Here is a 13,642-nt window from a genome sequence, read left to right on the forward strand (position 1 = left end):
ACAGTGTAAAAAAAATCTGCAGCGGAGTCTAGCCATGCTGCCGATTTTCAAATGTACAGGCCGTCCCATCTGCTGTGGAAGTGCCATGGATTTTCATAGCCAATCTTATTCATCATAATGAAATGAGGGAAATCCGCATGTAATATTTTTAGGCTGTGTGTGAACCCACCCTTAGACAACACTCTTTACTTAAAGGCCCAACCTGCCAGCAATTGATTACACAGAGTCTTGATCCTGGGGGCTCATATGGTCAGCGGTTACCTGCATGGATGTACCTACACCAGGGTTCTCTTGTTTTAATGACTGCCTTCAGTGCCAGGATCCTCAATTGACGCAGCATTGGCTTATAGAGCGAGAAGGGGGTCTAAAATCCCTACACCTTCCCCAATAAGTGCACATCTATACCAGATATAAATAAAAAACACAATCTGTATTAAAAACCTATTTTAATTAAAATTCATAAAAGCATCCTCCGTTGCATGTACTGTTGGAATTACAAAGGTTATGCAAAAAATGTACAATTTTCACCAAAAAAATCTGATTATGAAAAAGCAAGTTTATAAAAGTCAAAATGGCAGAATCTGCTATGAAGCAGTTTTCAGATTTCATTGTGCATATCGGTTTAGAAATATCAGGTTTTTTAAAAAAAAAATAACAATGCTGAGCAGACTCCTTTATTCACTTACACATCACACACTCTGGAAAGATCACTCATTAGTCATTAGAGTTTTCCAGTCCCTAAAAATTGATAGCCTATCCTAAGGACAGGCCATCAATAGCAGATCACTCGGGGTCAGACTCCCGGGACCCCCGCCGATCAGCTGTTTTGAAGGGGGTGCAGCGCTTCCCCTTCATTTCGACCTGCTCACTGTAAATAGTCAACACATATGTAGTGGCGATTGACAGTACTGCAGCCTTCTCATGTTCACTTTAAACAGCTGATCGGCAGGGGCTCCGGTAGTTGGACCCGACCCATCAGCTATTGATGGCCTATCCTGAGGATAGGCCATCAATTTTTAGGGACTGGAAAACACCTTTAAGACCCACTGGCTCACACAGCAATAATACCCTAATACAGTACAAGAAAAAAAATAACCCTGAGAACCAGTGATAAGGCCGGGTAATAGATGCCCATCCTGGGGTAGAGTGTGAGTCAGGATTACCAGGAAGTTCTGGATTTAGGAGGAATCCCATTGGTACATTTGGTTCAGGCCAAGACCATATCAATACTGCTATATTTAGAAGTCCCCTTCCGAGCAGTGAGAGAGTCTGAATGTTGCTGGAATGCTAATGGGCTCTTCTTGAACTATAGAAAGGCTATTAAAATATAATTTCACGTCTTGTAACACCAAAACAAAAGGAGAACCATTCAAACTGCTCCACCTCACAGGAAAATTCTGCTATTATAGTAAATAATTAATCTCACATAAAACCCTGGCAGCCAGAGGAGTCAGTAAAATCAAGCTTAAAATCCTTATGAAATACAAATTTTTCAAATATGTAACGAGTGATCATTTCAATATACAGATCTAATGAATCATAGGGTTGAATTATTGCAATGTGTTCCTAACTCCATTGACCGTAAAGTGACATTTCCCTCTAAAAAAGCTGCAGTCCACCAGTATCAGTCCGACACCTCGCTGTAGTAATACTTTTGTGCAGCATCTGTCATTTTCCAGCCTGCGGCTCGATATTCTATCATTTCGAGCAGTAGCAGTTGGGCCAGTGATCCCAGTCCAGCTTGAAGCAGGAAGCTATCTCGTAGCAGAGAAAAAAGCTCATCCATTCTTTTGGCATTCATCTTCTCCAGCTGTTCCCCAACCTTGTGCAACTGTAGAACCAAACAATCCACCTGCAGACAAAACCATGGCTTGGTAAATGTGTACTTGAGTAGGTGTCCTGCCTCAAACAGTCAAACTGGATTACACTGCGGTACATTCATTAGCTTTTGTTAAGGTGGTGACTGACTGCCCCCTATAGGCTACATTCACACGACAGTGAAGAAAAATGGCCATTAAAAACTGATCAACTGTCAGGTTTTCAGGGCCATTTTGCATCAGTGTCTCCAAATTTTCATCCGTTTCCAGTCAGTCTTTAATGGCCGTTTCAAATCCGTTTTTCATAGACGTTAAAAAAAACGAAAGAATTTTATTTGTCAAGTGCTTTTTTTTTTTTCCAACCTCCTGAAAACACCCAAAGGAAGGTCACATGTTCACCAAGACACTATTTACAGCCCCCCTGTAGATGCCACAGCCTCCCTATAGGTGACGCCTCACCGCCCGATGTAGATGATGCCACACAGCCTGACATTTATTAATAAACAATCGGCTGAATGCCTACACACTCACCGATGCAGCGCCGTCTTCTTCACGTGTGGTGACGTCATCGCGTCGCCTTTGCAGAACCCGTGAAGACTAGAGCCCACACCTGAAGAAGACGGCGCTGCATATATAATTCCACGGTAGAGGTATTAACGCTAACTACATACCTGTGCGGGTCCCTTTAAATACGGGCGTTTTGAATTTCCCGCCTTCCAAGATGGCCGTGGACCGGAAGCAGCCCAGCGTCCCGAACTCTGCACACTACCGGAACCCCGCCTAGAATTCCTAAGGTAGGTGCTTTGGTTGGGAAGCTAAGGGACCTCTCGTTAGAGAGGTAATTAGCCTAGGCACATAGGGGGGAATAGAAGGGAGAGTGCACGGACTCCCCGATCTCACACCCTTCCCGAGTTTATCCAGGAGCGATGTCTCTCTGCTCCTGACCCTGTAGGGACAGGAAGAACACTGGCAAGTGGGTGGTTGGAGGGGCCTTTTAACCTGTCTTCCTGTCCCTATAGAGGTCAATAGGGCAACCTCCTCCTGTGGTGCGGTCATGAGGGATGTACTGGGAAAAGTGCTAAGGGTGGAGAAAAACGTTATATGAATTATTTCACTCCATACCTCCTCCTCTCTCTGTAAACTTTCAGGCTGTGCCAGCTGAAAGAGGCAGTCATATACAGGATTAACCAAGGCCATCATTGGCATGTTATTGACCTAAAGGGAAATGGGCATACAGTTTTAGTGAATCTTAGCCTGAGGAAGGAGAAAAATCAAATTACATGTCAAGAATTAACATATTAAGCAGAAACTGTAGAGAAGAATCACATTAACATGAGTTGTGATACTTACTCTCAAATAGTCAAAAATATTGCAGATAAAGCTGACATAGCACACCCATTCTTGAACAGAGCGAGATCTCATCTCTTCCCGATTCCGATATTCACTTTGTAGTCTGTTCAAGAGTGACGATCGGAAGACGCTGCGGCCTGAGTCTTTACTCTCTGCCTGCAAGATAGAAGGACAATTCTATATTGTAAGAACAGGGAAGGATGAAGTTGGCCGTATAGACGTCAGTGAGATGAATGATCGTTCAGCATTGCCTCACGGAGTGCTCAGGGGTAGTAAAGCCTCTTGAATTATATCTGTGCATGCTCAAAACTTGCAGGTAGAGAATTTAGTCATCATCGAATGTGTTGGAGCCATGTACTGAGTAAGGCCTTGTTCACACAGTGCAGTTTTGATTTTGATTTTGAGAGTAGGTTCCGTTGCTAGTTTTGGCTTAAAAAATAAACAGAAGAAATATAGGAAGGCAGATCTTATAGGTCTGCCATCCTTGATCCAATTTTGGTTTTGGCTTAAAAAATGCAAGCAAAATCTGCAGCAAATCTCCACTGTGTAAAGTACTTACAACTATGGCAAGTACAGGTAAAGCACGGCAATCAGTGGTAACGCGCGTGTAACGCCGCGACGTGTACGGGCACCCTAATACTAGGGAATCAAACCGGCATGTGCGGGCAGAATGGAATCCTGCATAAATGGTTTGTAATCATTGGGTATGACCAGTGAACACAATAAACAAGCAGGACATAAAAATGGTACAAAGTTTTAAATCACAATACCAAAAATGAATGTTTTGTCTCTAGGAGTTAGGGCCTGTTCACATCACAGTGTGTGTTCCGTTGAGGGGTTCCGTCGGAGGTTTCTGTCGGGTTACCCCCTCAGCGGATAGCAGACGGAAGCCTAAGCTTCCGTTTCCCTCACCATTGATATCAATGGTGACTGAAACCTAGCCAATGGTTTCCGTCTCTCACCGTTGTGACTGGGTACCATTTTTATGTCCTGCTTGTATTTTGTGTTCACTGGTCGTTCCCAATCCAGTTGGATTGCCACTTGGTGTCAGGAGGGAATTTTTCCTTTTTAGGCGAGATTGGTTTCAGACGGGTAATTTTTATATTTATTTATTTTCACAGGGCAATGATCAGAGGATGAACGAGCAATCGCTCGTTCATCGTCTGATCGTATCGTTTATGCAGCATTAAATATTATCGTTGTCGGCAGCGCATCCCCCTGTGTAAACAGGGAGAGGTGCTGCCAACATGATGGAAACTTACGACTGTAGCAACATTGGCTTGTCCCCATACAGTACTGATTATAGCTCCTAGCGAAAGGCGCAAACGAGATATCTCGTTGATCGGTGCTCATTTTCACAGCCCATATCTAACAGTTTTTGTATGGCCTGAGGAAGATGCCGATGCGGCATTGAAACGCGTAGCCATCTTACAAATAAATACTATTATTAATTCCTGCATCTTTATTTGAGTAGCAGCGCCGTATTCAAATCCCCCTTTTTGTACCTCCATTTGATAACATTGCACGGTAACTCATTGGCGTAACCGTTTGGGATTTCGGCAGCAGCACTCACCACGATCTACATCTGTTTCCAAGTGATTGACCTATCCAGCTGTGGTAAGCATCCATTCGTCATACTCTGACTGTTTTTTTGGGCTTACTCACACGATGTGGCGCCGTGTTTGTTTCTTTTATTTATCCATATCTAAAGATGTCTTACCTGAATAATCGTGTAGCACATTTTCCCAGCCTCTTTGCTAAACATGTTATCTCTAAGTGACTGTTCTACGATCACATTGGCCACCTTCTCTAGATCTACACTGGATGGCTCTGCGAAAAGATAAAAAAAAACGATCACCATGATGAAGTTGAACAGGTACATCTCCGGCATGGAAACATATTACAGGATATAGAAACTGCACAGTAAAATCATGGACTCCAGGTGTCCCTAACCTTTTAAAGCGGTCTTGAGAAGATTTTGGGTCTCAGCATCAAATATTTGTATCTTGTACTCTTCCCCCATAGTCCTGAGCAAGGAAAAACACGGCAATAAGAAAAACCCTAAAATATAAAACGACAGAACTCAACAGCCACAACATGCACTATATGGCACAATCAGAAAATAAGTCAATATATACCTGTAAAGCATACAACTGGTTTGGAAGTTCTATCTTGTCACCATTCTTACTTGTAAATTCTCAATTAGTTCATTTTTTTTAAAATTTGTCTTAAAGAGGATCTATCAGCTCTCCGGACATTCCGGTTTAGTAAATACTTGTATTGTCCATGGAATAAGAATTCGGGAGAATTTTTTCTTACAACTCTTTGTTGTGCCATGCTTCTGTTATTCCTTCTGGAAATGTATAAATAAAATGACAACTGGGTGTTACCATTCCCTTGCCAAAGGGGTGTGTCCCTACGCAGTCTCACTCTCAGCACTGATTGGACACTGTCAGACTGTGGAGCGACATCCCCCAACTGGTAACACCCAGTCGTCAATTTATTTTATTTTTGCAACCCTATATTGTTTTTTGTCATAAGCCAATCAAATGTGCAATTTTGTGACTGGACCTACCCGATCTTCTTACTGAATGTTGTGTCCGCGGTAGCTGACCGCCGGCACGTCCCACTTACCGGTAGCCACGACCGCAGGACAGTTTCTTCATGCCGGCGTCTCCCTCCCCAGAGAGGCTGGAACATGCAGCTGCTGCTCTCCTCTGTGTCCCGTAGGGTGCCCTAGAGGGCCAGCGCGCGCACACACGCGCGCACACACACACACACACACACACACACACACACACACACACACACACACACACACACACACACACACACACACACACACACACACACACACACACACACACACACACACACACACACACACACACACACACACACCTGTGTAGGTTTCCCAGCCAATCCCTTTACATCCTGGACTATATAAAGGACTCTGCCCTTCCTCTCCTTGCCTGAGCGTTGTTGTTGTTGTCTTCCCATGTTAGTTAAGCAAATGGCCCCTTACTTGTGTCCTGTTCCCAGTGTTCCCGTATACTGCTTCCCGTATCTTGTAGCCTGTAATTGGGTTTGTTCCTAAGCTGAAGTCTAGTGTTGGAGTCGTGTTTGTTCCATCTGCCATGTCCAGTGTCATCTGCCACGCCAAGCGTCACCTGTGCCACGGATCATTTGAGACACGAGATGTGGCAGACGCTTTGGCAGTCTGGACTCTCATACAGGTACTCTTGTACGAAGACTTTCCATTGACTGTTTTTGTTTCTTCAAACGCCATTAATTATGTTTTTCTGTAGACATAGCAGTGTGAGGGCCGTTAAAAAAAAAAGCCATGTGAATACACCCATAGAACCTCATTGTTTTAAAAACGGCTGTGTGACTGTCGTGTGTATGTAGCCTAAGGCCTTATTCACAAGACAGTGAAAAACGGCCGTGTGAAGGGAAGATGATCACAGCACCGGAGAGAATATTTGATGTAATATGATGGGCGCAAGCCTTTACAGGAACCTGATCCAAGGTTCCACAAATGGAAACAACAATTTTCAAGGAACAAGGCAGCACATCCAAAAATAGGAATTTTATTTACCCACAAATGTCCTATTTTTGGCAGTTGTTACGGCCTGCCGGCCCCCATAGAAGTCTATGGATACGTTTTTAACGGCTGTCAATACATGTAACAAACGTTAAAAACGGATCTGTGACATGGTGATTGGCAAGGGAACTACTAGATCCCTTGCTGGCCATCATTGGCATACTCAATGTTGCAGCGCTGTCCTCTTCAGGTGTGGTCACTCGTCTTCATGGGTTCTGCGAAGGCGCCTCGATGACGTCATCGTGCCGCCTTGCCAGATCCCGTGCAGACGTGTGACCACACCTGCAGAAACGAGAGACGGCGTTGCATCTGTGAGTATTTAGGGCATTGTTGTATTGAGTATGTAGGCAATCATATACAGGGAGGTGTGTGGCATCAACTACAGGGGGTCTGTGTCGCATATACAGGGGGTCAGTGTGGCATGATCTACAAGGAGGCTATGTGGCATCATATACAGGGAGGCGTGTGGCAGCAACTACAGGGGGTCTGTGTCGCATATACAGGGGGTCCGTATGGTATGATCTACAGGGAGGCTGTGTGGCATCATATACAGGGGGTGTGCGGCATCAACTACAGTGGGTCTGTGTGGCATCATATACAGGAGGTCTGTGGCGTTATCTACAGGGAGCAGTGCATGGCAATATCTACATGTGGACCGTGTGGCACTTTGTACGTGGTTACTGTGTGGCACTATCTACGTGGGCACTGTGTGGCACCATCTTCAGGAACAGTGTGAGTGCGAGCATCAGCACATATCCATTAGCCTAGCCCTTTAAATTATACATTGTAATATAAAAAGCTACACAGCTTGATACGTGCAGATCAATACTGAAAGCGGGAGCAGACATATCAGAATGCCAAGAAACATGGACGTAGAGCGCCTAATTTTGCTTGTCCAGGAGCGGCTAGCTGTCTTGGACACGGCTAGCGAAGAATACCATGACCGCCACCAAAACGATGCCGTCTGGGAAGAAATTGGGCAGGAGGTGTTACCTATCGAGTGGGCAAAAGGAGGCAAGATGCGTGATCTGGTTAGTAAGTAACTCTGTCCCTTCGTTGACTGCGCTATTGATTCTATCAAAACAAGGGAACCGTCACAACGTTGATAAACGACAACTTTTAGCAACGTTTACGTCACCATTGACAACAATGGTGATGCAAAGGGAAGCTAAGGTTTCCGTTTGCCTTTCCATTGAGGGGTTCCCCCCACTGAAAGCTCCAACAGAACCCCCCAATGGAAGGGCAACCTTTGCCCTTTTCACACAATTGTCATACTATAATTGCCATAACTTTAAAGAGGCTCTGTCACCAGATTTTGCAACCCCTATCTGCTATTGCAGCAGATCGGCGCTGCAATGTAGATTACAGTAACGTTTTTATTTTAAAAAAACTAGCATTTTTGGCCAAGTTATGACCATTTTTGTAGTTATGCAAATGAGGCTTACAAAAGTCCAAGTGGGCGTGTATTATGTGCGTACATCGGGGCGTTTTTAATACTTTCACTAGCTGGGCGCTCTGATGAGAAGTAACATCCTCTTCTCTTCAGAACGCCCAGCTTGTGACAGTGCAGATCTGTGACGTCACTCACAGGTCCTGCATCGTGACGGCCACATCGGCAGCAGAGGCTACAGTTGATTCTGCAGCAGCATCAGCGTTTGCAGGTAAGATCGACTTACCTGCAAACGCTGATGCTGCTGCAGAATCAACTGTAGCCTCTGGTGCCGATGTGGCCGTCACGATGCAGGACCTGTGAGTGACGTCACAGATCTGCACTGTCACAAGCTGGGCGTTCTGAAGAGAAGAGGATGTTACTTCTCATCAGAGCGCCCAGCTAGTGAAAGTATTAAAAACGCCCCGATGTACGCACATAATACACGCCCACTTGGACTTTTGTAAGCCTCATTTGCATAACTACAAAAATGGTCATAACTTGGCCAAAAATGCTCGTTTTTTTAAAATAAAAACGTTACTGTAATCTACATTGCAGCGCCTATCTGCTGCAATAGCAGATAGGGGTTGCAGAATCTGGTGACAGAGCCTCTTTAATCATGTTTTCGTCATATGTTGCTAGAACTGGCTGCCATTACCGTACTTCAAAGTGACTTTGTTAGAAGGTCACAGGTAGCACTTTTGAGGATTTCCTCTTGTTACAGGGCCCTTTATGTTTAAACTAGCTTAATCATTTATATATTTTTTTTACAGTAAAAGATGTGTAGTCACGATGGGCATGTTGCCGTGACCAATATAAGAAATATCTCAGGGAGCACGCCAGGAGTGGGGATGCTCCTTTGAAGAAAAGGCCCTACTCCTATCACAAGCAATTACAGTTTCTTAACAGAGTTATGGACACGCGGCCGTAAGTAATTTATTTTGAACATTTGTTTTTTATTTTTAGTTTAATTTAATTTAAATTATTTTTAATATGGTTTAACAAAATTCAACTCTGGTCGCTAACATCACGCAACAGGCAGTTAATTGTGAGTGGTAAGTGCATGATAGTGGGACCAAAGTCCCCTGTGGTCCATACTATAGTGCCACAAAGGGCAATATGGCATGTACTTTCACAATGATTAATCATAAATTTTCCATGTCTTTCACAACGTAGGTCAACCGATAATTTGTTGGTCCATCCACCACAGCAGCAACAGGATGTGGAAGAGGTCGATCTGGATGCCATCCAGATCAACCTTCCTGATGCAAAGGAGCTTACGACCATCAACAGCGAGGAGCCAGGGACTCCCTCAATCACAACCTCTGCCATCCATCCAGTGCAAAGACGGAAACGTCCAACAGCTTCTGCCCCAGAGGAGAACGTAACCAGGGCCAGGATAAACCAGAGGGTACTGGGGTACCTTGAAAGATCCTCGTAAGAGGATGTTGAAGAGTCATTCCTACGATCTTTGGGACCCCTTTTGCACCGGATCCCAGAAGCAAACAGGTATCGTGCTCAAATGGCGATAACATCTGTTTTGGAGGCCTTCGTCCCTCCAAATAATCCATCCCCCATAGTGAGGTTCCTCAATGCATATCAACAATAGGTGGATGAGGCACGATTTCCACCTACAACAACTGTGACACGCAACCATTATTGGGGAATGGAATCGTCCCCACTCTTTTTTAGTCGGGACCGCACCTATTGAAGCGATTATGGGGCTTATGGGCAATTCCAGGACAGATTCCGTCTGCTCAATCAGCCGTACCATACAGCCAACCTGGTCCTTCTACAGGACAGTATGGACCGAGCCAACCTGGACCGTCGTCCTACTCGTCAACTCTACCATCTGTCCCATCTGGCACACCACCTGTCCCAGGCCACTCGGGGCACTACCCTATCCAGGGTAACCAGGACGTTTTAGAGGGGAGTTTTGTTAGAACTACCCCTGACACCTCTTTCCAGCAGTTATTAGACAATTACATTTTTTGATTTCTTTTAACAGTACGTTTGCACCATGTTGGTGCTTTTGTTGTAGCCATATTGGCGTTTTTGAATTGTTAACTTTATTGTATTAAAAGTTGTTGTTTTTTCCACTTTTACAACGGTGTCGTGTGTCTTCTTCCAGCAATGTCCACTGTATAGCAGTGGCGCCAGGGTGCTGAAGCTGTGGTCCTATAACAGCAGAGCTGCATCTTCAGGGGTATAGGGGCAGCTGGTTCAGCTGATGTGTGTGGGTGTCGATTGTTGCACCCCCACAGATCATATACTGAAAACCTATCTTGTGGATAGGTCAGCAGAATGAAAACCCCTGGGGAACACAAAACCAGTTGAAAGGGTAAAATTCTTTAAAGAAGTGATATCTCACAGTGACGTGTCAGAAGTTTTTTAATCATTGGGGATCCTAGCACGTCGACCCCCACGGATTGCTAAAAAGAAGCGGCATAAACATTGGGGTGAGCGCTGTGACACTTTATTTACGATTGGCTATCCTCAGAGTTGTGTATGGGCTCAATAGAAAATGTATCAGTCCGCACACCGCCCCTAGGAAAGCCAATCCTAAACGAAGCGGCACAATGGTAACCTGAAGGCTTCTGCCACTTAGTTTAGCGATTGGTGGGGGTCTCAGTGCTCGTGCACCCAACAATCAAAACTTCTGACATGTCACTATAACATTTACATCAGCAGCACAGGGGGAAATTTCGAGGTAACTGTCACACCCCTGGAACAGATACCAAGTACTGCAAACAATAGATTTTCCCAACTAAAAAATAGGGAAGCATACTGGATTTACAAATATCACAGGTCACTCGTCAGTCTCATAACAGAGGTGGCAAGAACACATTTTAAAGAAAATCTATATCGTTTTTTTACATCTATTACAACTGTAATTGAGTGAGAATCACAAGACTATAGCGATGTGTAATAAATATAGGAATTATTTAGACTAATCAAAACAAAGTGCGAACCCGACCTTTGCAAACTTGGCCCCGAAGAAATAGAACTCAGAGAATCATTTATTGATCTCTTCAGTTTAACCCCTTCCCGACCACCCCACGTAGATTAACGGGCTGGTCCTTGTGTCCGCAACCCGTTAATCTACGTGTGCTCCTAACAGAGCGCACACAGTCCCCGCAGCCCGGCATCTCCCAGTATAGGATGCTACTAGAAGCCTTAGTACTGGGGGAAAACATCGGGTCCTCCTAGATCCTTATGTGCTGTCTTATACTGACACATTAACAATACTGAAGTGTTTAGACAGTGAATAGACAATCCACGGGATGTCTATTCACAATCTCTGCACTTCATTACTGTTTCTATGGTAGTTACAGAAGAGGACGCGTAATCTCGTTGTAACCTCCTGTCATTTACAGCGAGATCTCGCTTCCTCTGCTGTAACTACCACAGAAACAGTAACGAAGTGCAGAGATTGTGAATAGACATTCCGTGGAATGTCTATTCACTGTCTAAACACTTCAGTATTGTTAATGTGTCCGTATAAGACAGCACATAAGGATCTAGGAGGATCCCTATGCGCTGAGTAAATGAATGGAGAGGAGTGGATGACTCTGATTGGTCAGCGTCATGCACTCCCCTGTACAACGCCCACTTGGTCTAAAGTAAAAATACGCCCAGTTGGGCATTAAGCAAATCATCAGCATAAATCTAAAATCGCTAATAAAGTGGTGAAAACAGATCGTTTTTTTAAATAAAAAGCATTAGTCACCTACATTACACCGATCTGCTTATATAGGAGACAGGGCACTTATAATGTAGTGACAGAGCCTCTTTAACATGCTGCGGAATTAAATTCCGCATTGCAGGTCAATTTATTAATGTTTACTCTGCGGTTTTTTCTGCAGAGTGGGCAGGAGATTTTTGGAATATTTGCCACTTTGCTGCTACTGTAAATGCTGCGGAATTTCCGCACAGAATTCCGTTGCAGAAACTCTGCAGCGTTTACGCTACGACAAGAACCCGGCTCAGTAAACGCAGTAAAAACCGCTGGAAATCCATAGGTGAACATGAACTTTGCTATAATCAATGTTTAGCACTGAATCCGCACGTAAAACCACTGTGGGAAAAGTTTTCACAGTAATGTGCTTAGCAAAAACGCACTATTTGGTGCGGATTTCTGAGACAGATTTATCTGCAGGTTTTTTTTAGGTGCCGCTGCAGATTCCCTGTTGCAGAAAATTCGCCGCGTATCCTCTTGCCTGGGAACGTACCCAAAGGTGGAATCCCACGTGGCAAATTTTGTTGCTGAAATTTCCGAATAAGGCCGGGTTCACACAGAATTTTTTGCAGGCAGAAAATCTGCCTCAAACTTCCGTTTGGAATTTTGGAGCAGATTTTGCTCGGTCTGCACGCCGATTTTCATCCGTGGCCATTGAGATGCGCGGGAAAAAAAACTCTACGAAATACGCTTTTTCTGCCTCCCATTGATGTCAATGGGAGGTCAGAGACGTAAACGCCCGAAAATAGGGAATGTCCCTTCTTTTTCCCGCGAGCAGTTTTTTCCGCTCACGGGAAATAAATCGCCACCGCCTCCCATTGAAATCAATGGGAGGCATTTTTGGCGCGTATTTTCGACGGTTTCCACGTCAAAAAACTGTGTGAACTGTTTCTTCAGTCGGTGCACGGCTTTCTGCAAGTTCCAATTTAGATGAACGAAACTGATTTTTAGTTAAAAATTAAATCAATGATATATCTATCTATCTCCATAAACCCCTCTTTTGATAATATGATAGCCCTCACTATGGTCTAACCAGGAGGTGGCAGTTCACCCCACACTACAGCTGGGTTACTTTCCCAGTACTTGTAGGCCTGTTATTTCCAGTCAATCCACAATAAGCAGTTGCTTATGCAGAGAATGTACAGCCATATTGACAAGACCTGAAGCGATCCAGGAAACCACGTCACACCCGTCACAATACCCATCGTGTCACTAATAAATCATCGACATGTTCGGGGATAGGAATGCATTAACAATTTATATACGGGTTTTCGCCATTGTCTACATGCACCGGCACTCACCTTTAGCCGCGTACCGCCATGAAGCCTGCGCTGGAGACGGTTACTTCTTTATAAGGACGAACTCTCAGGCTAGGCCCGGACTGAAGTAAGAACAGGCCGCAGTAATCTATACACCACAGCGACACCTTTCGGGGGGACCTCTTAATGCAGCGCTTTCTGTAAGGACAAGTTGAAATAGCGCCACCAAGTGGATAAATTTGACACTGTTCTTACAAGTGTGGCTGAAGTTTAGTCACTGTCAAAATGTCATCTTTCAGGGTCCAATTCAAAAGCCAGAAGTACATTTATAAAATGTTAACCCTGAGAAATTGTTTTTTACTTTGTCATTACAGAACAAACATTTTCTAGTATAGTTAAAATGCCTAAATATCTGCCTATTACGGCCTTATATCTGGACTATGA

General features: G+C 44.3%; 1 protein-coding gene across 3 annotated transcripts; it reads right to left on the reverse strand.

Moving 5' to 3' along the window:
- Positions 1-1,533: 1,533 nt before the first annotated feature.
- On the reverse strand, positions 1,534-13,369 carry MIF4GD (MIF4G domain containing). 3 transcript variants are annotated; one of them, XM_075846869.1, is made up of 7 exons: positions 13,241-13,369; positions 5,306-5,520; positions 5,121-5,194; positions 4,888-4,997; positions 3,168-3,323; positions 2,940-3,032; positions 1,534-1,852 (listed from the first exon to the last, which is right to left on the reverse strand). In XM_075846869.1, the coding sequence occupies exons 2-7, from the start codon at positions 5,314-5,316 to the stop codon at positions 1,625-1,627; spliced, it is 672 nt and encodes a 223-aa protein (XP_075702984.1). In that variant the 5' UTR covers positions 5,317-5,520; positions 13,241-13,369; the 3' UTR covers positions 1,534-1,624. The 3 variants fall into 3 exon arrangements, with proteins under 3 accessions (XP_075702984.1, XP_075702985.1, XP_075702986.1); XM_075846870.1 differs by lacking the exon at positions 5,306-5,520 and having other exon boundaries at positions 13,241-13,368; XM_075846871.1 differs by lacking the exon at positions 5,306-5,520 and having other exon boundaries at positions 5,121-5,228; positions 13,241-13,368.
- Positions 13,370-13,642: the final 273 nt, after the last annotated feature.

This window comes from Rhinoderma darwinii, chromosome 13, assembly GCF_050947455.1.
Source record: "Rhinoderma darwinii isolate aRhiDar2 chromosome 13, aRhiDar2.hap1, whole genome shotgun sequence".
Lineage (NCBI taxonomy): Eukaryota > Metazoa > Chordata > Amphibia > Anura > Rhinodermatidae > Rhinoderma > Rhinoderma darwinii.